The sequence below is a fragment of the Rhinatrema bivittatum genome, chromosome 1 (genome assembly GCF_901001135.1).
Source record: "Rhinatrema bivittatum chromosome 1, aRhiBiv1.1, whole genome shotgun sequence".
NCBI lineage: Eukaryota > Metazoa > Chordata > Amphibia > Gymnophiona > Rhinatrematidae > Rhinatrema > Rhinatrema bivittatum.
This window is the reverse complement of record NC_042615.1, coordinates 822,724,735-822,750,895: the sequence shown is the minus strand read 5'-3', so window position 1 is coordinate 822,750,895 and position 26,161 is coordinate 822,724,735. Positions and strand designations below refer to the sequence as shown.

General features: G+C 44.3%; 1 protein-coding gene across 1 annotated transcript in view; it reads left to right on the top strand.

Moving 5' to 3' along the window:
- The first annotated feature begins 252 nt into the window (after positions 1-252).
- The window catches only part of LOC115079061 (CMRF35-like molecule 8), a 60,992-nt gene continuing 35,083 nt past the window's right edge, over positions 253-26,161 (top strand). The window contains exons 1-4 of the mRNA XM_029582074.1: positions 253-941; positions 10,676-11,008; positions 20,228-20,548; positions 25,740-25,878. Coding sequence (XP_029437934.1) covers positions 899-941; positions 10,676-11,008; positions 20,228-20,548; positions 25,740-25,878 — 836 coding nt within the window. The 5' untranslated portion in view covers positions 253-898. The remainder of the gene's footprint in view (positions 942-10,675; positions 11,009-20,227; positions 20,549-25,739; positions 25,879-26,161) is intronic.

The window sequence follows — 26,161 nt, the reverse complement described above, 5'->3', positions numbered from 1 at the left end:
GGGCATCCTTAGCATTCACTTGGAACAGAATTGGAAGCACCTGGTCTGAATGAATCTGTCCAAGTGTCCATTCGGAACTAAACAGGCAAGAGACCCCTGTGTATGATTCAAAGAAAACATTCAAAAATAATTCAGTCACACCCCAAAGAAATGCAAGAGGCACTTCTCTTTTTTGAGTTTTAGGAAAATTGTGGTTTTGTAATATAAGATAGAGAAATAGGGAAGTGAGTCAGTAAAAAAAGGAGACTCACTGAGAAGTGCAGTAAACAACAGGGTAAAAATGTACCGAGATCCAAGAGAGATTAACCAGCAGTGACCACCTGAGACCCTGAAGAGCACAGAACTTTCTGGGAGAGATTAACCAGCAGTGACCCATCTGAGATCCAAAGAGCACAGAGCTTTATGAGGGAGATTAACCAGTAGTGACCACCTGAGATCCTACAGAGCACAGAGCTTTCTATGGAGATTAACCAGCAGTGACCACCTGAGACCCTACAGAGCACAGAGCTTTCTATGGATATTAACCAGCAGTGACCACCTGAGACCCTACAGAACACAGAGCTTTCTATGGAGATTAACCAGCAGTGACCACCTGAGACCCTACAGAGCACAGAGCTTTCTATGGAGATTAACCAGCAGTGACCACCTGAGACCCTACAGAACACAGAGCTTTCTATGGAGATTAACCAGCAGTGACCACCTGAGACCCTACAGAGCACAGAGCTTTCTATGGAGATTAACCAGCAGTGACCACCTGAGACCCTACAGAGCACAGAGCTTTCTGGGGAGATTAACCAGCAGTGACCACCTGAGACCCTACAGAGCACAGAGATTTCTGGGGGTGATTAACAGACAGAAAGCAGTCAACAGATGTTTTAAAAAACAAGGGATTCAAATAATGAAGATTTTCCCGGTATGCAGTTTGATAATCCTTCTGCCAGGTGAGAGTTTAATATGTTCTTTGTTTATAGACAAAAAAGGGTTGAGGTTCCAATTCCATCCCTTCAAATGGATTTAGGTTTCTGCCACCCCTAGGCACTTTTGATCTTGTTCCACCCTCTTCCAGAGAGCAGGAAGCAGAAGGTCTCATGTACAGGCCCACTCTTTCCTGCAGCAGCTCAGGGGTAGATTTTGTAGCCAGAATTAGATAATTCTGAATCATGTTGGTGAAAGTTTCCAAATTTTATATTACAGTATAAAATATAAAGTAGTTTTCCAGACTTGTGTATAATTTATTCTGAGATTGATATTCAAAAGCCATTTAGTCAAATAACTGAAAAGGTATCAGGCTGAAAAGGTACTAATGGGCCTTACTGCACACTAACAACCAGTTAGTGCACACTATCTCCACATTAGCGCGCAGTACACCGACCGAGATTGTGCACACTAGCTAGATGTTAATGCGCATTAAGGCCCATTAGTGCACACTAACAGTTTAGTTCGTATGCCCTAATAGAACCTACAGTGCACTAAGTATTCAGTAGTGCACTGTAACTAATGTTAGTGTGCACTAAAAAATGCTACTTAAAAATGAAAAAGTATCAATTCATGAGGAGTTCGTTAGCTAGAGAAACAGTGCACACTAATTGGTATTACTGCGCACTAAGATATATGCAGTGCACAGTAACTCCGTTACTGTGCACTAACACGAAATATAAATTTTGCCGAAAATTCGGCAAAAATCACTTTGTATATCGGTGCTACCAAATCATGACGAATTAGACAATATCGTTGACATTGCCTGATTTATGAAAAACGAATGCACATCCCTAAATTAGTTTCTACCATTTTGCCTGTCACAGACTTCAGACTCACGGGTCTGTAATTTGACCTGTATCAGCTCTTGATCCCTTTTTAAAAATTGGTGTTATGCTGGCAACCCTCCAGTCTTCAGGTACCATAGATGATTTTATTGATCACAGATATCTTGGGGAGGGCAATGGGCGGATCAGGGTGGGGCTACTTATCCAGTTATTTTAAATGGCTAAGTGCTAATATTTGGTTTTATCTGGTTAAGTTAACCAGATAACTTAGACGTGCCATAGAACAGGTCTAATTTAGCTGGATTTAAATCATCTGGCTAAGTAGCATGCTGCTGAATATCCCCTTTAATTTAGTTGGATAAGACTTATCCGGCTAACTTAAATAAACGTTTAATTTTGAATATTGGGATGGGGTAGTGTTGTTGCTTTAGGACTCTTGTGAGGTATTTTATTTATTTATTTATTTAACAGGTTTTTCTATACCGACATTAGTAGGTACATCATGTCGGTTTACATTAAAACTTCAGATGGAAAAATACAAAGACAGGGAGCGGGTGAAGAGGGACAACAAGTGGAACTTAAGCAACAACAGTGTTGCAGTTAGCGAAGGCTATATATGAGAGCCTGAAAGAATCAACTAGATAGGTAACATGTTAACATAATAACATAACATGATCACAGATAACTTAGTGGGCAGGAATTGGCGGTAAGATGGTGAGGCAAAATGGAGTCATGGTGAATTGCGTGAGTCTAGTCAGGGTAAGCCTGGTGGAAGAGCCAGGTCGAGCATTTTCTTGAATTTGAAGGGGCAGGGTTCTAGGCGGAGATTAGTGGGTAAGGCATTCCAATGATTGGGACCAGCAATTGATAGTGCGCGGTCCCTAGTTGAAGTGAGGTGGGCGCTTTTGAGAGGTGGGATGTGCAAGTGCCTTTGAGGTTTGCTCTGGTTGGGCGGGAGGAGTGTGTGAGGCAAAGGGGTTCTTTGAGCCAGAATGAATTGTTTTTAGATATGGATTTGTGAATGATAGTGAAGGTCATGAGTAGGATGCGGGATAGGATGGGGAGCCAGTGGAGGTCTTTTATTGTGGGGGTAATATGGTCGGATTTACGTGCGTTCTTGATGGTTCTAGCGGTGGCATTCTGGAGCATTTGTAAGGGTTTGATAGTGGAGTAGGGGAGGCCTAAATACAATGAGTTGCAATAGTCAGTTTGGATGAGAGGGTGGCTTGGATGACCGTTCTAAGATCGTGGGTGTGAAGTAGGGGTTTTAGTTTTTTTATAATATTGAGCTTGTAGAATCCTTCTTTTAGGACAGAGTTGATATGTTTTTTTAGGTTTAGGTGTTGATCAAGTTAGTACTGCTGTGCTATGGCAGGTTAGCTACACAGGGGCTGAGCATTTTTATTCCAGGATTTTGTATATTTCACAATGTGCCTGGTAGCGGAGGAAGTTTGTGTTTCTGTTACTTGGATGACCCCATCATTGTGTCGTATGGTGAGGTACAGGAGACAATATGCTGCTCCTTCCCCACTGACAGAAGAGGTGGTCTGTGGACACTGAGGATCTATTTACCGATCTGGATTTCAGCCAGGGTACAGTATGTTGGGTCTGATCCCTGGAAGTGCAATTCTTAACCCTTGCCTTATGGCAAATGGCTTCTTTCTGCAGCTGGTTAAGGTGTTACACATACACAGGCAACATAACGAGGTGACCCTGGAAGTGCTTTTTAATCAGGAGAGTGGGGCCCACTCTCTGTATCTCTAGGCCACTTCTTCTTGGTCCCTGTTTGCATCTCTTGGTGCTTGATGATCTTCTCTCTTTCCAGACATGGCACAGAAGAGTCAACTAGTACTGGCATTTCTATTAGTTATGCTGTTTTTGTCATTTTCTCCTTTATCACTATATCTAGCATCAAGAATTTAATTGCTGCAAATAAGTATAATTATAATCTATGATTTATGCAAAAAGTGTATGTAAGGTAGAGATGACATTAACTGTAAAAACATCAGTGGGAATGTGGGCAGAGCTGGTTTGGCCCACCCTAACCAAGAAGGCATTATATTAATATATTACCCCTGAGAGGGAGCCGGAGGGTCCTGGTTGAGAATTGAAGACTCTTTTTTTTTTTTAATCTTTTCATGGGAGTGGTCAGCCAAAGTCTGGGCAGAGAGAGAAGGGGGGGAGTGAGGCGAAGGAAGTCTGAGGAAGGAAGTGGGTATTGCAAAGAGACGGCAAGGGTTGGATGCAAGAGAATGTGTCCGATGGACGCTCTGTTGGTACCATGTATTCTGGTTTCTTGGTGTGGTGTGGCTGGCTATTCCTGCACCATACCTCCTTGATATGCCGCTCCTGTCATCTCATTTGCCCTTTGTAAAGTCATGTTGCCTAGGGCTCTATAATGTATTTGTTTCCAGGTAAGGTTGCTATTGCTTTAGCCGCTACTGAAGTTACTCCCCCCCACACACACACACACTTTTATGATATGGGATTAACTGTGAGGGGAGCGGTCAGCGTTTCAATGAGCTCTTTCAGTATCCTTGGCCTTTGTCCACTAAGCACCGGCTCCTTGTCTAGCCTCATTTGTGTAAGCACTTCCTCCACGGCCTAACTATTTAACTCGTTTTGGGCTCCTGGCCGCCTCCTCCCTCTTTTGTAAATACTGAGCAAAGGCTTCTCAGCCTGTGCTTGTGCTGACCCCTCCTCCTCGCCAAGGCCACTCTTCACCTTAATCTTAACTATTCCCCCTCCAGCTTTCTGTTTCCTCCTCACACACCCAGCACAATTACTTAATAAATCACGGCAGCTAGGAACCAAAATGATCCATCCAATCTGCCCAGTAAGTTCCTTAGGGTGGTGACTGCCACTCCGCGCAGGTCACCCCCGTGCCTGTAATGTTTTATCTTCTCTCCTTATAGAGGGGGCCCACATTCTCCTTTTGGGGGCCTTTGCTCATCCACCTGCTCTTCCTGCCTCCCTCTCTGTGTGTGGGGGGGAGGGGGGCAGGATGTATTATTTAGGACTCTCAGTCATGATCTCCCCCTCCTGCAGCTCTCCAATCATTCATTTATCCACCCTCCCCCCCCCCCCCCCCACACTTCATAACCTCCTCTCCACCACTCGCCACCTCCTCTCCCGCAATATTCTCTCTCCTCGCAACCAGCTGGACCAGGGGTATAGGGGCTGCAGCAGAAGAGGTTTCTCCTTGTGACACCTGAAACAGGAGATTCAGTGTGCGCTTTTCAGTATCCAGATAGCGCTAAACGAATATCGCTCACCCGTAAAACAAATACACGCCACAATCCTGACAAACAAGAAAAGACAACACCCGGTATATAGGGTGAAACGATTGAGCCTAAAACGTAATAAAGATATTCCGCTATGTGTGGGGGCTTATATCTCGTAATACTTGATCAATTCTAATTCTATTCTTGTTCAATTTTTGTTAAATTATTGTTAAATTATGTTCATATTGTTAATGTTCATATTGTTAAATTATGTTCATATTGTTCGCTGTAATTTCCAACTGCTGGTTCGCTGTAAACCGAAGCGATATGTACTTGTACATGATCTTCGGTATAAAAAAATGTCTTTAAATAAATAAATAAATATCAAATGTATATGGGTGTGAGTACAGTGACCGTCATGCAGCGCCCTTAGGTGCTTGTGGCTTTTTTGCTGTAGCCTTTCGGAGCGCTGGGGCTTTCTAATCATAGGTCACGTACTCCACAGTTCATGTATGCTAAAAAAAAAAAAAAAAAAGAGCTATCAAAGTTCATATGTTCTCCTGGCAGGAGCTACCATGTAATGCACTTATCTCTGAATGAATCATCCACAATGCAGCGATGCCTGCTCCGTCCAAATGTAGTCTGCGGTGGGTAAATGTGATAGTGAGCGTGCGGTCAGTTTACTAACGGGCTCGAGCCTCTGTGTACGTTCATGAGACCTTTCGACAGGTAGCTCGCAGCACCATGAACGTACACAGAGGCTCGAGCCCGTTAGTAAACTGACCGCACGCTCACTATCACATTTATCCACCGCATAGCCCCCGAAAAACTGGCCCAAACTCCCCCTGCGCGCTGCCGAGCCTATGTTGAGTAGGCTCGGCAGCGCGCGCAAGCCCCGAGACGCGCGTAAGTCCCGGGTGCTCTCCTGGGGGGCGCTTTGGGGGGCGTGTCGCGACCGGCGCGTCATCGGGCGGGGGCGTCATCGGGGGGCGTGTCGGGGGCGTGACACGGCCGGCGCGTCATTCGGGGGCGTTGCGGGGGCGTGGCCGCGGCCTCCGGACCAGCCCCCGGACCGGAACATGGCACGCAGCAGCCGGCCCGGCGCACGCAAAGTTCCGCCTGCTTTGAGCAGGCGTAACTTGTTCAACAAAGGTAGGGAGGGGGTGTAGATAGGGCCGGGGGGGTGGGTTAGGTAGGGGAAGGGAGGGGAAGGTGGGGGGAAGCCGAAGGAAAGTTCCCTCCGAGGCTGCTCCGATTTCGGAGCTGCCTCGGAGGGAAAGGGCAGGGCGCACAGGGCTCGGCGCACGCAAGGTGCACAAATGTGCAACCCCTTGCGCGCGCTGACCCTGGATTTTATAAGATACGCGCGTATCTTATAAAATCCAGCGTACTTTTGTTCGCGCCTGGTGCGCGAATAAAAGTACGCGCTCGTGTAGATTTATAAAATCTACCTCATTATGGGGCGGATTTTCAGAGCCCTGCTTGCGTAAATCCGCCCAAAACCGGGCAGATTTACGCGAGCAGGGCCCTGCGCGCCGGGAAGCCTATTTTACATAGGCCTCCCGGCGCGCGCAGAGCCCCGGGACTCGCGTAAGTCCCGGGGTTTTCGGAGGGGGCGTGTCGGGGGGCGTGTCGGGGGCGGGCCCGAACCGCGCCGCGTTTTCGGGGCGTGTCGGGAGCGTTCCTGGGGCGGGCCCGGGGGCGTGGCTGCGGCCCGGGGCGGCCCGGGGGCGTGGCCGCGCCCTCCGGACCCGCCCCCAGGTCGCGTCCCGGCGCGCAGGAGGCCCACTGACGCGCGGGGATTTACGCCTCCCTCCGGGAGGCGTAAATCCCCGATAAAGGTAAGGGGGGGGTTTAGACAGGGCCGGGCGGGTGGGTTAGGTAGGGGAAGGGAGGGGAAAGTGAGGGGAGGGCAAAGGAAAGTTCCCTCCAAGGCCGCTCCGATTTCGGAGCGGCCTTGGAGGGAATGGGGGTAGGCTGCGCGGCTCGGCGCGCGCCGGCTATACAAAATCCATAGCCTTGCGCGCGCCGATCCAGGTTTTTAGCAGATACGCGCGGCTCCGCACGTATCTACTAAAATCCAGCGTACTTTTGTTTGCGCCTGGAGCGCAAACAAAAGTAGGCTATTCGCGCTCCTTTTAAAATCCGCCCCTATGTGTAGAAAACATGATTGGTGCATTTACACGCTGTTTCTGCATATAAATGCACAGAGCAAATGCACAGAGCAATGGACATATGCACAGAGCATATGTCCATTGCATGAAAATCCAGAGCAACTTGTGTTAGGAGTATAATTTCAGACTCCTACCTCCTGTTGCACTTTAGTCTTAACTTGAGCACTGGATACTATACTCAGGATTTATGCAAAGAAAATATAATTGATTTCTTTTATTATAATTTTTAGTGATACTCCTTTTAATGTTATATTTTGTATTTTTAAGATGTGTTTTGATCTATAGTTTTATTTGTGTTTTAAGATGTGCTTTGATCCATAGCTTTTGTATTTTAACTTATGCTGGGACTGATTTTATATTTTAAATGAATTTGTTTTAAAAGTTATCCTCATTTTATATGCAAATGTAGTAACCAACATTTGATTTATGTTGTAAACCGAGGTGATATGTATTGACACGAATGCCGGTATACAAAAATCATTAAATAAATAATCTGTACAGTTACAGCATGGTTTCTGTGCACAGAATATATGATTTAAGTGCACAAAAATGGTTTCATCACAGAAAGCATTGTTGTGCACATAAATCATATTTTATGCATAGAAATCATTTCTTTAATCAGAAAACAAACTAGGGAACGACTAGTTTCCAATTTATCAGAATAGTATTTTTATTGGTAACGTCAAGCAGGAAGCAACCAAATTGCTCACAAACCACCCTGAACAATAATGACAGTAAACAAAGAAATTCAATGAACATTAGAGCAAGGAAAACCTCTGGTGTGCCACCACCTGACCCACCTTTTCCGCAATTTCCCCCCATAAACCCTAAGACCCATCCTCCCTACCACCCCTACCCCCCCAACCAACATCCACTCCACAAGCATCCACACACACACACACCCTATGAACCCCCCCCCCCCTTGAACTGCCCAGTCAGACGTGTACCCATTCGCCCGTAAGTCATCCTGCATAGTTTTAGGCATTATCAACACAAAGGCTGCCCAGCAAGCACAATAAACTTTATCCGGGCTGCGACGGCCCAACAAAAAGTCCATTCGTTCCAGTTGTACCATTTCAGCCATGCGCCGGACCCAAGCTGTATACATGGGTGCGCTGTCCGGAACCAGCCAATCGCTCAAGATAGTTCGGCACGCCTGCATGACTGCCACTCTCTCAAATTTCAGTTTGGAGCATCTGTCCAGTAAGGAGTGCGGCAGGGAGCTTGTCACAAGCACCCAATTTAGAACGCCAACAAATAACTAGCTGCTGAAGTTAAATATTATGTTGCCAAATTCTCACTGAATTTATGCTGTTAATCTTTATTATATTGAAACAATTTTTTTAAATTAATGTATAAGGACTTTCAAAGTATTTGATGTACACAGAAGCTTATCAGCCAGTTGTTTCAGTCACCAGTATTTTTATCTCTTTTTTATATTATTAAAATAATATTTGTTCCTTCTGATTATATTAATAAATCACTTGAATATGATCACTTTAATATGCTGCAGAACAATTCTGTCATTGTGGAGTTGATATGCCAGACAAGTGAACGTTGCCTAAATGGAACTTATCGGAGTTCAAGAAATGTCGAACAACCTGATTTTGACAAATGAATTCAAAGCATGGCAACTTGAATTTAACTAAATAGCCCAATGGGTAAAGTTTTTCAGAATGAAGCTAACTTCATGTGTTCAAATTTCAGAACGGAAAATTCTCACACATTCAATGATTTTTTAAACTTATCCCGACATCTAAATGAGAACCGGCACTTATCTGACAACTTGTTTCATATTTTCACTATTCCAAAACAAGTCTGTGCCATCGTAACACTGCTGAATCTCTGTCAGCCGCTGCCAACGTTAACGTTTCACAAATCAGCTGCATCAGAAATATTCGATGTTGGCATGTTCTTCTGTTCTTTCCATCCTAGTCTTCCCTTTCTTGTAGTGTAACTGGTGTTTTCTAAAAAAATACATTTCTGTGTGAATTTTGTCTGTATCTTCCTCTTCTGATGAACTTCCTGAGGATGTATTAAAGGCAACGTGCCTTTTCTTATCTTTGGGCTGCATCCAACTATAGATCCTTCCTCATTTATAATCTTCCTCATCCCTAGAGAATTTGGACAATTTGTAATCTCTTAAATCCTTCTTGAAATTTTCTACTGATTTTTGTAATTCCGCAGAGCTGTTATCAAAATTATCAACATCCATTTCGGTTTTTAAAGCAATTAGCTTCTTATCTAACTGTCAGGCTGATTCTGAAAAACGCGTAGGAGAGCCGGCAAATGCACGCTCTCCCGGCGCGCGCACAGGCCACTCTCCTGGGCGCGCGATTCAGGAGGGTGGCCTATGCAAATTAGGGCCCGCAGTAAAAGGAGGCGCTAGAGACACTAGCATGTCCCTAGCACCTCCTTTTTGACAGGAGCAGCGGCTGTCAGCGGATTTGACAGCCGACGCTCAATTTTGCCAGCGTCGGTTCTCAAACCTAATGACAGCCATGGGTTCGGAAAACGGACGCCGGCATAATTGAGCATCTGTCTTGTGACCCGCGAGCCGATTTAAATTTTTTTTTTTTTAATTTTTACTTTTTTTTTAACTTTTGGGGCCTCTGACTTAATATTGCCATGATATTAAGTCGGAGGGTGCACAGAAAAGCAGTTTTTACTGCCTTTTTGTACACTTTCCCAGTGCCGGCAGAAATTAACGCCAGCCTTTGGGAAGGCGTTAATTTCTGAAAGTAAAATGTGCGGCTTGACAGCACATTTTACTTTCTGTATCACGCGGGAATAACTAATAGGGCCATCAACATGCATTTGCATGTTGAGGGCGCTATTAGGTTCGGGGGGGTTGGATGCGCGTTTTCGTCCAAATTCAGGTTAACTGTGCGCTCCATGGCTGCGCCGGTGGAGCGCACTGTACTGTATCGGCTTGTGTGCTCTTAATTGGTTGCATAAATTTTGGGTGGATTCTATGAATGGCACCATAAGGTCCAAAGTATGTTTGACAGAGTCTATCACTGTTCATTATGAAGTGACATTAGGCATTTAAATCTCTACATCACAACGTTAGTAAATGTCAGTACGTGAGTATTGATTGGTCACATTTCAAGAGAGTTTGTAGTTTAAAAGAAGCAGCCACATTTCAAAGTTTTTATTGAGCCCGAATATCAAAACAGAAGGTTGAGAGAGCACAATGAGCAAAAACCGACAGAAGATTGCAAAACTGAACGACTTGTAAGATGATGAATAATACACATTATGTTATCTTGTAGAATCCACCCTGATGCAGCGTCTTGCGAAACGTTAACATTGGCAGCGGCTGACAGTGATTCAGCAGTGTTAGGACGGCACAGATTTGTTTTGGAAAAGTGAAAATATGAAACAAGTTTTCAGATAAGTGCCGGTTCTCATTTAGAGTAAATGCCACTTCATAACTGCCCTCTCCACGTCTAGTTATTTTCTTATTGCAAATGAAAATGATTTCTTTATTAATTACCCTTTCTTTTTACAGCAGGCTTATGGGGGCTGAGCGGCCCGAGGGAAGCGAGGGGTCTCGTTGGAGGATCCCTCTCTCTGCACTGCCAGTATGAGAAAGGCTATGAGACTAACAACAAGTATTGGTGTCGGGGAGAAACGTTCAGTTCCTGTCAGACCCTTATTAAGACCCTTATTAAGACAAATTCTAAGATGGAGAGCAAGCTCTCCATCAGGGACAACGTCACAGCGCTCACGTTCACAGTGACTATGGAGGAGCTCACTCAAGGGGACAGCGGGACGTACTGGTGTGGAACAGATGAGTGGTTTAGGGATTCTAATTACCCTGTGATAGTGACTGTTCTTCCAGGTAAGCCCAGACCCCCAGTATCTCATGCTAATTATCATTGCTAATCATGTGTATGGTGCATACCAGATGTAGCCTGTGCTGTATAGTCATAATGCCCAATTCCTATTCCTTAGAGCTTACAGTGTAGCAATACAGACAAAGAAGGCGTACAACAAGAAACAAATGGAAGGCTTAGAGCTATGAAATGAGCATCGTGAAATATGAAGTCGGAATCATTAGCTGGTTAAGGGGAACTCTCGTTATGCACGTTGTTACTTGTTAGTCTTTTCTTAATTAGTGTAACTTGGCCTAGAATCTCTACCCCAGTTCTATTTAAAGTAAACTGAGAAATGCTCTCCCAGTTTAGAGCTGAGATTGTGGCATGCGTGTGAAGCATTAAGGTTCAGATATTAAAGGCAAGCTCCCGGGCTGGATGATGCATGTGTGTCACATTGCAGGGAGAGGGGGATCCAAAGGCGAGGCTTCAGTAGCACTCACTCCTCATCCACTCCTACGCCAGGGGGAGAACTGGTGCCATTGGGCTGAAGAAGACTGGGCCGCTATCGGTATGAAGTGCACCTCCTGTAGGATTCAGAATTTACTGATTTTGCCCAGAAATTACCAGGAAATGAATTTATGTAGGAGTCTGCTCTGTCGCATTTTTTCTGAGCAGTTTTATCCAGATCCCTTTCCTTAGGAACAGAGAAGAGAATTCCTTTTGTGAGAGTGAAGGGGAGGTGAGCAGGTGACAGGCCGTGTTCAGTTCATTATGGGGTAGATTTTCAGCGGCTCCAGCGGTCCTAAGGTAGCCAGCTACTTTTCTTCTAAAAATTCTCCTAATCCAGCTATCTGTAAGCTTCTATTTTTGCTACTCAGGATTAAATAGCTAAGTCTTCTGCCAACCCTAGCAAAACTACTTTTTGAGCAGCTAAATCAAGTTTCCCAGTGAATGCAGGTGGCTAGATTCAGTCCCTTAGCAGGTCTCAAATTTTCACCCTATGAGTTTGCCTAACTCCCAGACCCAGCTCTTCTGTTGGGCAAGCAAGGCATTCACCTAGAGTGCAACGGTTTTGGGAGCAGCAGCCGGGACTTTGCTATGTGAGTTCATTTTGCAATGAATGAGCTTGTAAGGATCTATTGGCCAGTGCCTGAATCTCAGCCCTTTGCTTCCTGTCCCAGCCCTCCCCATTCCAGCGACTATGGAGGGGAACAGAAAGTAATAGGGATGTGAATCGTTTTTGGACGATTTAAAATATCGTCCGATATATTTTAAATCGTCAAAAATCGTTAGAGCCGCGATACAATAACAATTCCCCCGATTTATCGTCAAAAAATCGTAAATCGGGGGAAGGGGGAGGGCGGGAAAACCGGCACACTAAAACAACCCTAAAACCCACCCCGACCCTTTAAAATAAATCCCCCACCCTCCCAAACCCCCCCAAAATGCCTTAAATTACCTGGGGTCCAGAGGAAGGGTCCCGGTGTGATCTTTTACTCTCGGACCTCCGTTGCGTTGTAGAAATGGCGCCGGCGCTACCTTTGCCTTGTCATATGACAGGTCAAAGGTAGCGCCGGCGCCATTTTGTTTTTTGTCCCCCGACGTCAGGAGCGTAGGAGATCGCTCCCAGACCCCCGCTGGACCCCCAGGGACTTTTGGCCAGCTTGGGGGGGCCTCCTGACCCCCACAAGACTTGCCAAAAGTCCAGCGGGGGTCCGGGAACGACTTCCTGCACGCGAATCGTTTTTCCGTACGGACGAGGATTGCGAGAAATTGCAAGAGTACCTTGCAAAACTGGAAGACTGGACATGCAAATGGCAAATGAAATTTAATGTGGACAAATGCAAAGGAATGAACTTAGGGAAGATTAACCCAAACTATAGCTACATAATGCAAGGTTCCATATTAGGAGTCACCTCTCAGGAAAAGGATTTAGGTATCATCATTGTTAATATGTTGAAATCTCCTGCTCAGTGTGCAGCATCAGCCAAGAAAGCAAATAGAATACTAGGAATTATTAGGAAAGGAAAGGAGAATAAAACAGATAATATCCTAATGCCTCTGTATCGCTCCTTGGTGCAACCTCATCTTGAGTATTGTGTGCAGTTCTGATCACCACATCTCAAGAAAGATATAGGAGAATTAGAAAAGATACAGAGAAGCTAAAATATAAAGGGGATGGAACAATTCCCCTATGAGGAAGGCTAAAGAGTTTAGGACTCTTCAGCTTGGAGAAGAGACAGCTAAGATGAAATATGATAGAGGTCTATAAATTAATGAGTGGGATGGAACGAGTAAACGTCAATCAGTTGTTTACTCTTTCAAAACATAAAAAGACTATAATATATGCAATGAAGTTACTCAATAGCACATTTAAACAAAAATCAAATATTTTTTTACTCAATACATAATTAATCTTTGGAATTCATTGCCAGAAGATGTGGTGGAAGCTGTTAGCATAGCTGGGTTTAAAAAAGGTATTTGGACAAGTTCCTGGAAGAAAAATCCATAAACCATTATTAAGGTGGACTTGAGGAAATCCACTGTTTATCCCTCGAATAAACAGCATAGAATCTATCGAACTTTTATGATCCTGTTAGGTACTTGTGTCAGAGTTCCTGGACAATTCTGGTGTAATTCTGTGCTCGGGTATTTCCAAGAAAGTCCTTGACAAGGTTTTTGAATGACAACCAAGCATTCTTTTGGAGTTCTGACATTGTCCTGATGAAATGTTCATCTTTAATGAGCTGCCGAATCTGTGGACCATCAAACACACTGGCACACTTTGCAATAAACAGCCTATTACCATAAAACACGCCCCTTTTCCTATTGCATGTGATATTTAGTGCATTTTGATAAATCCCGGCCTAAGATAGGCTTAGAGAAAAAACTTGACGTGATAGAAAAAAAACTAACTGCGTTTTTAAAATCAGCAGGCCTATTTAAGTGTAAAACAGCTGAAAAATCGAACTGAACAGGAATTATGTTAAAAATTGTTCCCCAGTGTTATGTTCAAACTTTTTGTTATTGAAGCAATACAAAATAGCATGAAATGACCTTTAAAGTACAGAGTTTCTTCTTATGCACTATTGCCAATACAAAGTCAACATATTTCCAACCCAACCCTAAGAGGACACATTAATCAGTAATAAACTGGCATTCCCGCTCTAGACAACTAAGTTCATAAATAAATAAGTGTTTATTCAGAAATGAACTGACTCATCACCCCACTTCACATTTAATATTCTGAAATTTGTCTAAAAAAACCAGTAACTAATGCCTCTGTATCGCTGCATGGTGAGACTGCACCTTGAATACTGTGTACAATTCTGGTCACCGCATCTTAAAAAAGATATAATTGCAATGGAGAAGGTACAGAGAAGGGCTACCAAAATGATAAAGGGGAATGGAACAGCTCCCCTATGAGGAAAGGCTGAAGAGGTTAGGGCTGTTCAGCTTGGAGAAGAGATGGCTGAGGGGGGATATGATAGAGGTCTTTAAGATCATGAGAGGCCTTGAATGAGTAGATATGAATTGGTTGTTTACACTTTCAGATAATAGAAGGACTAGGGGGCATTCCATGAAGTTTGCAAGTAGCACATTTAAGACTAATCGGAGAAAATTCTTTTTCACTCAATGCACAGTTAAGCTCTGGAATTTGTTGCCGGAGGATGTGGTTAGTGCAATTAGTGTAGCTGGGTTCAAAAAAGGTTTGGATAAGTTCTTGAAGGAGAAGTCCATTAACTGTTATTAATCAAGTTTACTTAGGGGCGGATTTTAAGAGCCATGCTCGCCTAAATCCGCTCAAATCCGGGCGGATTTAGGCGAGCAGGGCCCTGCGCACCGGTGAGCCTATTTTACATAGGCTCACCGGCGCGCGCAGACCCCGGGACTCGCGTAAGTCCCGGGGTTCTCCGAGGGGGGCGTGTTGGGGGCGGGCCCGGTCGTCGCGGCGTTTAGGGGGCGTGCCGGGAGCGTTTCCGGGGCGGGTCTGGGGGCGTGGTTACGGCCCGGGGCGGCCCGGGGGCGTGGCCGCGCCCTCCGGACCCGCCCCCAGGTCACGTCCCAGCGCGCTAGCGGCCTGCTGGCGCGCGGGGATTTACGCCTCCTGGAGGGAGGCGTAAATCCCCCAACAAAGGTAAGGGGGGGGCTTAGACAGGGCCGGGTGGGTGGGTTAGGTAGGGGAAGGGAGGGGAAGGTGAGGGGAGGGCAAAAGGAAGTTCCCTCCGAGGCCGCTCCGATTTTGGAGCGGCCTCGGAGGGAACGGGTGTAGGCTGCGCGGCTCGGCACACGCCGGCTATACAGAATTCATAGCCTTGCGCGCGCCGATCCAGGATTTTAGCGGATACGCGCGGCTCCGCGCGTATCTACTAAAATCCCGCGTACTTTTGCTTGCGCCTGATTCGCCAGCAAAAGTACGCCTATTCGCGTTTTTTGAAAATCTACCCCTTAGGGAATAGCCACTGCTATTACTAGCAACAGCAGCATGGGATAGACTTAGTTTTTGGGTATTTGCCAGGTTCTTGTGGCCTGGTTTGGCCTCTTTTGGAAACAGGATGTTGGGCTTGATGGACCCTTGGTCTGACCCAGCATGGCATGTTCTTATGTTCTTATGTTCTTATAATGACTTTCATCTCCTCACTGTGTACATCTTCAGAAAACAGAACATGTGGCAGGATATTGCATGGTTCAGATTCTTTATTTATAGGGAAATGAGAGGACTGGCCATGGGTTGAGTCATAGGCTTGCCTACTTATCTTACGGAAACAAGGTTTGGACATCTTATATTAAGTTGCTGAAGCAAGCTATCATGAGATTTTGAGCGATCAGTGACGGCTCTTTCTGTCACAAGGCTTGTGTGTCCATAATTCCTTTGAGTTGTAGTCTTGTTACTGACAAGCACTGCAAGCCCCAGGGGTAAGTGTGACAAAAATGGTCCTTTAACATCAGAGCGTCTAGCAAAGGAGTTTAAACTTCACACTTTGAGACCTTACATGCAAGTGCTTTAAGCTTTGCAAAATGTGCTTACACTTGAAAAAATGGTAAATAGCCCGTGCAATCACAGTTTAAAATGTGCATGTGCTATTTGCTGTTTTTCATGTCCTAATGACTGTGGGCAGGGTCTCCTGTGCTGGGCAAGGTCTCCTCCCCATGACTGTTCCAAATACTCTCCTGTAATGTTTGCATTGGTAGTGATTCTCCTGCTCTCCCTGCGCTGCTCTGTTAAAGAAGAACAGCCCTCATCCCAGACTGCAATCACAGGCTGGGAAGGGAAACAGTGTAGGGGCCCCCCTTACATTCCCCACTATTAAACATATCCTCAGGCAGGGGTCTTTCAGGAATAAGGGGTGATTCAGTATTTTTCATCTGATGGAGGACCCCTCTTGGATGTGCGAGAGAGACCCCTGCAGGAACAGTAGTCGGAGTCTGGAAGGAGATTGAGCCAGAGGGGCTTGGTAAGGAGCTAGATCAGAAAACCCCCTCCCTAATTTTTGTGTAGGGAGAAAAATGTATTAGGAACTTTTGCAAAGGGGTGGGAGAAAGCTGAAGCTCTTGCGAAGGAGGCAGTGCTGGGGCATGAGAGAGCCCTGTCCTTGGAAGAAGTGCGTATTCCAGTGGGCATCCAAAGGGGCAATTTCATCTCCTACTGCTATTTATTTATTGAAAAATAAATATTGATATTCCACCTATAGCAGACCAGCCATGATTGCATACAAACACCTGCAAGGGAAACAACAAAATGACATCAAAATACCAACGATGCGATGTTATCCCAGCAACACAACCTCGGCCCAATGTCATTTTTCCATCTCCCTAGGCTGTTGATAACTGACATTTTAAAAGGCTTTCTGAAAAGGTGATGCCTTCGGCCCTTTACCAAAATTACTACGGCTACCTATCCTTTCTAAAGCACTACCAGACCCACACAGCCCTGCACAGATGCAGACACGAGGCAGTAGGGATGTGCAGAGCAAAATTTTATGTTCATATTTTTTATGTCCGAAAGGGGGTCCCACTTGCGGCCAATATGGACATAAAAAAAATCCAATGAGTTGGGTATATGTACATATGTGCAAAAAAAAAATTTAAACCCCCTCACCCTCCTTAATCCCCCCCCCCAGACTTACCACAACTCCCTGGTGATGGAGCAAGGAGTGAGGACGTCATTTCTGCAATCCTTGGCGAGAAGCATGTGACGTCGGTGGCACGTCGAGTGACGCGGCGTCACGTGATTCCCGGCTCGTTCGCGCCGGACGGCTCGTTCGGCCCAAAAAGAACTTTTGGCCAGCTTGGGGGGGTCAGGAGGCCCCCCCAAGCTGGATTGCAGAAATGACGTCCTCACTCCTTGCTCCATCACCAGGGAGTTGTGGTAAGTCGGGGGGGGGGGGGTTAACGAGGGTGAGGGGGTTTATATTTTTATTTTGGCTCAACAATCGCGATTTCCCACATATCGAACATATCTATGTTCGATATGTGGGAAATCCGATCGTTTATGTCGAATCAATTTTTTAAGTAAAAAAAAAATATGAGTTGCGTTTTACTAATGCGGTCAATCCGAATGCACACCCCTACGAGGCAGTCCCTGCTCCAGGGAGCTTACAATCTAGTCAAGAAGACAAATATACATGACAAACAGGAGCCCGTGGGAAATGCATGTGTTACGGAGGGATGGTGGGGTGCATTGAATTTAGGGGGGTCGCACATTTCCCCAGGCTGCTTTTCTATGTCCCAGACCTTTCCTTCACGAGATCCCCTGCAGACGCCCAGGTTCATCCCATGGAGGGAGGGAGGGAGGGGGGGAGTGCACTCATCAAAATCACACTCACCCCACCCTGTGTTGTCACTGCTCAGCGGGATCCACAGTGGGGAAAGTCTGCCACCTGGAGTGCTAATAGCAAATAACCACGGAGTCCAAGAATGGTGTTTGAAAATGTAAGATCCAGGCCAGCATGGAAAACATCAGAAAAAGCATCAGAAAGATCATAATCTTTCTGTCCAGGATAAATCCCCAAGATGTTCTTCTCCAAACTAAACCAGTGGCAGTTTCTAAAATCCCTCCCCTTGGAGGGTAGGATAATCTATTTAAGGTTCCAGCATGAAACAAGAACTGGAAAGATGGCAAAACCCCTTGCTTAAAAAATAGATCTTTCAAAATACATAAGAACATAAGATTTGGCATATTGGGTCAGGTCAAAGGCACATGAAGCCCAGTATCCTGTTTCCACCAGAGGCCAATCCAAGACACAAGAACCTGACAATTAACCAAACACTAAGAAGATCCCATGATACTGATGCAATTAATAGCAGTGGCTATTCCCTAAGTAAACTTGATTAATAGCAGTTAATGGACTTCTCCTCCAAGAACTTATCCAAACCTTTTTTGAACTCAGCTACACTAACTGCACTAACCACATCCTCTGGCAACAAATTCCAGAGCTTTATTGTGCATTGAGTGAAAAAGAATTTTTTCCGATTAGACTTAAATGTGCTACTTGCTAACTTCATGGAATGCCCCCTAGTCCTTCTATTATTCGAAAGTGTAAATAACCGAGTCACATCTACCCGTTCTAGACCTCTCATGATTTTAAACAGCTCTATCATATCCCCCCTCAGTCGTCTCTTCTCCAAGCTGAAAAGTCCTAACCTCTTCAGCCTTTCCTCATAGGGGAGCTGTTCCATTCCCCTTATCAATTTGGTTGCCCTTCTCTGTACCTTCTCCATCGCAATTATATCTTTCTTGAGATGCGGTGACCAGAATTGTACACAGTATTCAAGGTGCAGTCTCACCATGGAGCGATCCAGAGGCATTATTTACTGTGTAAGTTTTTTTAGACAAATCTCAGAATATTAAATGTGAAGTGGGGTCATGAGTCAGTTCATTTCTGAGTCACTTATTTATTTATGAACTTAGTTGTCTAGAGCGGGAATGCCGGTTTATTACTGATTAATGTGTCCTCTTAGGGTTGGGTTGGAAATATGTTGACTTTACATTGGCAATAGTGCATAAGAAGAAACTCTGTACTTTAAAGGTCATTTCATGCTATTTTGTATTGTTTCAATAAAAAAAGTTTGAACATAACACTGGGGAACAATTTTTAACATAATTCCTGTTGAGTTCGATTTTTCAGCTGTTTTAGACTTAAATAGGCCTGCTGATTTCAAAAATGCAGTTAGGAGTGGATTTTAAAAGGGTTACGCGCGTAACCCTTAACCCCCTCCCCGCGTGCTCTGAGCCTATTTTGCATAGGCTCGGCAGTGCGCGGCAGTGCACGCATGTTCTAAAATCGGGTGTACATTTGTGTGCACCGGGTAGCGCGCACAAATGTACCCCCTGCGCGTTATTTTAAAAATCTGCCCCTTAGTTTTCTTCTATCACGTAAAGTTTTTCTCTCAGCCTATCTTAGGCCTGGATTTATCAAAATGCACTAAATATCGCATGCAATAGGAAACGGGGCGTGTTTTATGGTAATAGGTAATACATTTGTTTATTGCAAAGTGCGCCAGTGTGTTTGACGGTCCACAGATTCGGCAGCTCATTAATTTCATCGGGACAATGTCAGAACTCCAAAAGAATGCTTGGTTGTCATTCAAAAACCTTGTCAAGGACTTTCTGGGAAATTCACAAGCACAGAATTACACCAAAATTGTCCAGAAACTCTTGGAGAGCTTCAAAATGCTTTATTGCAACATGAGCCTCAAGGTGCATTTTCTGCACAGCCATCTTGCTGTCTTCCCGAAAAAGCTTGGTGCAGTCAGTGCTGAGCAAGGTGAATGATTCCACCAACATTTGAAGGTCATGGAGGCACGGTATCAAGGTACATGGGATGTACATATGATGGCTGACTATTGTTGGAGCATCAGGCGAGTTTGTCCACAGATTGAACACTGCCAGAAAAATCTATGTGTAAATTTTTACCATAATATGTAGGTTTGGTAGCAGAACTTTACTACTTGTACACAATTTGACTTACAGTAACAATATATAGCCTTTGTATGAATAAAATAACTCTAAATAAACAGTATATTCAGGTAATTCTTTCTTTTATTTCCTTTGTATGCACATTTTGTATGATTTTTGGGACAAAGGCAGGGTATACTTTACCTTAAAAAGTTGATTTGATAGAGAAAAACAGGGGTCGTTTTTGCATTCAGATGTCAAAAGTTAGTCAAAAACAAGTCTCTGATCCAACTCCATGAAAATTGTGTTCCCCAGAGTAATGTGTCGTCCTGTCTCCTTACAGCTGGCTCATGGGGGCTGAGCGGCCCGAGGGAAGTGTGGGGTCCGGTTGGCGGATCCCTCTCGCTGCAGTGCCACTATCAGAAAGGAAACGACACCAGGAACAAGTACTGGTGCAGGGGACAGAATTGGAGCTCCTGTGATGTCCTTGCTGAGACAGAGTCTGAGATGAAGGGTAGAATTTCCATCAAGGTCGATCACACAAAGTGCTCATTCACAGTGACCATGAAGCAACTCACCGAGGCAGACAGCGGGAAGTACTGGTGTGGGACAGAGGGGCAGCTCTGGGATTCCGGAGACCCTGTGACAGTGATTGTTCTTCCAGGTAAGTCAAGATGCAAACATTTGATGCTACTAATGATACGTGCATGCCAGCAAAGAGAGACATCTAAGGATGTCTCCCTTCCCCTTCCCCTTCCTGATCCAGACCCACGTCAGTATTCTGATGTAGAAACAAAATAATATAATTGGAATGAACAGGTTGGGTGCAATTATTCAAAAGCAAACTGGGCCACTATCACTATGAAGGACAATTCCTGCAAACTCTGCCTTTACTGATTTTGAAAACACCAAGAAACAGGGTAATTATTACCATCATCGACCTGCCCAATTCCTATTTTTTTTAGAGAGATTGCCTGATTCTTGCAGACTTAACCAATTAAATAAGTGATCTAGGAACCTACATTTTCTACCTGCTTTAAATTTTACCCCAGCTGTACTGGATAATCAACACTGAGGCGAACATTAAACCCCTCTGCTTTCATTCCTGCCAATCAGAATATCAGTGCTAGAACTTGATACATCCTATGTGAACACCCAGATGAGGAGAATACACTAGAACATAAGAACATGCCATATTGGGTCAGACCAAGGGTCCATCAAGCCCAGCATCCTGTTTCCAACAGTGGCCAATCCAGGCCATACGAACTTGGCAAGTACCCAAAAACTAAGTCTATTCCATGTTTCCATTGCTAATGGCAGTGGCTATTCTCTAAGTCAACTTAATAGCAGGTAATGGACTTCTCTTCCAAGAACTTATCCAATCCTTTTTTAAACACAGCTATACTAACTGCACTAACCACATCCTCTGGCAACAAATTCCAGAGTTTAATTGTGCGTTGAGTAAAAAAGAACTTTCTCCAATTAGTTTTAAATGTGCCCCATGCTAACTTCATGGAGTGCCCCCTAGTCTTTCTATTACCCGAAAGAGTAAATAACCGATTCACATCTACCCGTTCTAGACCTCTCATGATTTTAAACATCTCTATCATATTCCCCCTCAGCCATCTCTTCTCCAAGCTGAAAAGTCCTAACCTCTTTAGTCTTTCCTCATAGGGGAGCTGTTCCATTTCCCTTATCATTTTGGTAGCCCTTCTCTGTACCTTCTCCATCGCAATTATATCTTTTTTGAGATGCAGCGACCAGAATTGTACACAGTATTCAAGGTGCGGTCTCACCATTGAGCGATACAGAGGCATTATGACATTTTCTGTTTTATTTACCATTCCCTTTCTAATAATTCCCAACATTCTGTTTGCTTTTTTGATTCCCAAAGCACACTGAACCGATGATTTCAATGTGTTATCCATTATGATGCCTAGATCTCTTTCTTGGGTTGTAGCACCTAATATGGAACCTAACATTGTGTAACTATAGCATGGGTTATTTTTCCCTATACTTATCCACTTTAAATTTCATCTGCCATTTTGATGCCCAATTTTCCAGTCTCACAAGTTCTTCCTGCAATTTATCACAATCTGTTTGCGATTTAACTACTCTGAACAATTTTGTATCATCTGAAAATTTGATTATCTCACTCGTCGTATTTCTTTCCAGATCATTTATACATATATTGTAAAGTAAGGGTCCCAATACAGATCCCTGAGGCACTTCACTGCCCACTCCTTCCACTGAGAAAATTGTCCATTTAATCCTACTCTCTGTTTCCTGTCTTTTAGCCAGTTTGCAATCCACAAAAGGACATCACCACCTATCCCATGAATTTTTACTTTTCCTGGAAGCCTCTCATGAGGAACTTGGTCAAACGCCTTCTGAAAATCCAAGTATACTACATCTACCGGTTCACCTTTATCCACATGTTTATTAACTCCTTCAAAAAAGTGAAGCAGATTTGTGAGGCAAGACTTGCCCTGGGTAAAGCCATGCTGACTTTGTTCCATTAAACCATGTATTTCTATATGTTCTGTGATTTTGATGTTTAGAACACTTTCCACTATTTTTCCCGGCACTGAAGTCAGGCTAACCGGTCTGTAGTTTCCCAGATCGCCCCTGGAGCCCTTTTTAAATATTGGGGTTACATTTGCTATCCTCCAGTCTTCAGGTACAATGGATGATTTTAATGATAAGTTACAAATTTTTACTAATAGGTCTGAAATTTCATTTTTTAGTTCCTTCAGAACTCTGGGGTGTATACCATCCGGTCCAGGTGATTTACTACTCTTCAGTTTGTCAATCAGGCCTACCACATCTTCTAGGTTCACCGTAGTATACCCCTATCACTATAGTCTTCCCCGACACACAAGGGATTTCTACCCATAAAGATTCAGTTTTGCATTTAATCTCATGCAGGATGTTTATCCTGTTGGACTCTATGCCATCCCGGACATAAAGCGCCACACCGCCTCCTGGGTGCTCCTCTCTCTCATTGCGATATAATTTGTACCCCTGTATAGCACTGTCCCATTGGTTGTCCTCCTTCCACCATGTCTCTGAGATGCCAATTAAGTCTATGTCATCATTCACTTGTCTGGACTGAGTATTACAGGAATGAAAATTAGCAGCTAAGAACCAATTTTCCTTTTGCAAAGACTCATGACTTTTATGAAGAGGTAAAGTACTGAGATTGCTGTGCTCATGTACTTGTACACATACAAATAAAGGCCAGCAAACAAATTGTAGGTGAGAGCTTTAAACTGGTCTAACTTAATACATTTGTGATGAGTTTTTGAGAAGGATGCTCCCTTTATCAGCTCAGTGACTTTGGGTTTAGATAGCACTGTGTCAGATATCATTAGGCTGTCTGCATATGCCAGGAAATGAAGATTACATTACAATTACTGTTCAGTAAAGTGAGAGAGTGGGGGGCTGAGGGTTGGGGGTTGGGCCAGATGACAGAGACAGTAAAACCTTACAGATCCAAGGGGTCTATGCTTGGCTACAGGTGAGGATGTCAGTATCTTTCTTGTTTATTCCAAAATATTTGATAACCTTGTTTGTATTCTTGTGTAATTCTGAAGTTGCCTACAGAGGACGTGTCATTGTTGATCACTGTAATGCTTCTTTTTTACTTTTTGACCAGTTGATCCAATGTAGCATTCCTTGTCACATTTCTTACAATGAATCATGTATGCTACGTTCATACGGGAGAATAAATGTGAATCTTTTATGCTGCATCTCCTTCTGCAGCTATTCATGTGGAAAAGACATTCAACATAGTTTCCTGTCAAGCTTGTAAGGCTGATAACTGGGAGATAACATTTTAGCGCAGTGTGTGGGATTTGGGTAAGGAAGGGTGATGACCAGCGCTAGAGCATGTAGGTGGGTAACAGCTGGGAACGTCCCACAGATAAATCTGTGTAGGCAAGGGCAATTGGTCCATATCTGCTGGAATCTACTGTTTTGCCTTATCACACCTATAGCACTCATACACCTCCTTTTTGCCCGCGCACATAACACATTCATTCACATTTCATTGCTCGTGTTCTTTATGCCATGCAGAATGAACAACTGACCAACTGTTAACTTAGATACCTACTTATCAAATAAAGACATGCTTCAATACACGTGGTAATTCACTTTCAAAGTTATTCCATGGGAGCTTTCAAGCATGCTGAGACATATAAAGAGCGAGGGACACATTATAAAGCCCCTTTAATTTGCATTGAACAGAGTGGTGTGTTTATATATAGTGTGTCTATTTCAGATATACAATATATATAAGACATGTATAATTGTTGCTCTCAATACCCAGTTCAAACTGCAATTTAAACATCCAAGGTAATTCCAAAATGTCTAACTGGAAATTAGTATTTTCCCTTCCACTGTGCGCGCCATTACATTCTTTTCAATTCTTGGATCTTGAATTCCAAAGCTCCTAATATGAAAGGGTTTACTCTGCACCATTTGCAGTTCTGTGCTAGATGGATGGATGCCCACAAATAATTCTTCAGTGTGTGTTTGCGGAATAACAAAAAGATACAGGGATTATAAAATCTAGGTCGGGGGGGGGGGAGCTGAAAGGTTTTGGAGATGGTCAAGCAGACTTTCAGGAGGCAAGCTGTCTGTGAGCTGCTCGCTGTCTCTTTCCAACAGGCAAACATTTAGAAAAAGGGAGTTTGTGTTGAGTTGAACAGACTCCCACTGAGACAAATTCTGTATCTGCTGTATCAGCACTCCAGGCCAAATCTTGGAAAGCTCCTTCATTCTTCCTCCCAGACCTAAAGACAACTTTCTGTCCCTCTAGAACAGAGCTTTCCAAACTTTTCATGTTGGTGACACACTTTTTAGAAAAACATAATTTCACGACACGGTAATTCAGTCTACTAGTAAACCAGAGGTTAAAGGTTAAATGAACGAAACATATTTCGACAATTTATGTATGTTTCCTTAAATATATACATAAATAAAATGTTTCACGACACAACCTATCTCATGAAAACCTTAAATTTATATTAAAAATATATATTCCAAGATTCATGTTATTGTTATAATTTATGAGAAACAATAATAAAACAAATTGTCTGTCCCCCACACCCTCATCTCTCTCCTCCCCCCAGCACATGTCTGGCCCCCACACACTCATATCTCTCCCCCTCAAGCACATGTCTGTCCCCCCAGCACGTTTGCCCCCCACTCACTCATCTCTCTCCCCCCAGCACATGTCTGGCCCCCACACTCATGTACCTCGTCTTTTTGATTGTTGCCAGTTAAGTGCTTCACTCCCTTCCATGATCACCAGACACTGCTGCTTGCAGTCAGTACTCCTCATGGCCAGGCCTCATCGGCAGCAGCAGCCAATGCAAGGATGGCTGGGCTCGTTCCACCCACCAAGCCCCCCAAAAAAACGCGATTGACAGCAAAAATCACCCAATAATAAGCAACCCATAAACTGAAAAAAAAAAGTGAATCTCTAGAAAAAAAAAAAGCCCAAACTCGCATCAGAGTTGACCGGGCTTGCGCGACACACCTGCACACTGCAGGCGACACACTAACGTGTCCCGACACACAGTTTGGAAAGCTCTGCTCTAGAAGATATAATTCTCCCCTGGCTAGCGCCTACCATTCTGTCTCTACAACACAGGGTTGAACTAGACTAGAATGTACCATCTCTGCTCTGGGGGTGGACTTGAATGTATATTTTAGTAAACAACCACAGCGCGGGTTGCTTTTATAATTGTAGATATTGTCCTGCCAGACACAGAACATTAGGCTGCCCCGAGAAGAGAGGTGACAGTGAATACATGCAACTAACGCTGAGCTGTTCTGTGTTCATGCAGGTTCTTCTACCATGACCCCAGCCGTGACGTCAATGGCAACAGTTCCAGGGTGCATAGATACAGGGAATGGGACTGTATCAGAAGAGGAGGGATCCACTCTGTCCACCCCCTCTGGCACGAACAACACACATTTAGAAGGGTGAGCTGTACCTTCTCAAATCAACATAGAAATCTTCAGACCAGAATCTTATCTCCAGAGCGTTTTGGTGGGTGAGCCGAAACAGTAACAGCATTCAAATGTTACAAGCCACAAGAGGTGACAGTAGAGTGTCTGACAAAGCACAATGCCTGCACATTATTAAAAGACATGAACACTCACTGCACATTTCAGACCGGAGGGTGACAGTGAGTGCACTATGGCTTCCTGATGGTGAATGTCGTCTCTCTCAGACTGGTGAGAAGTCAGAGCGAGTGCCATGGTT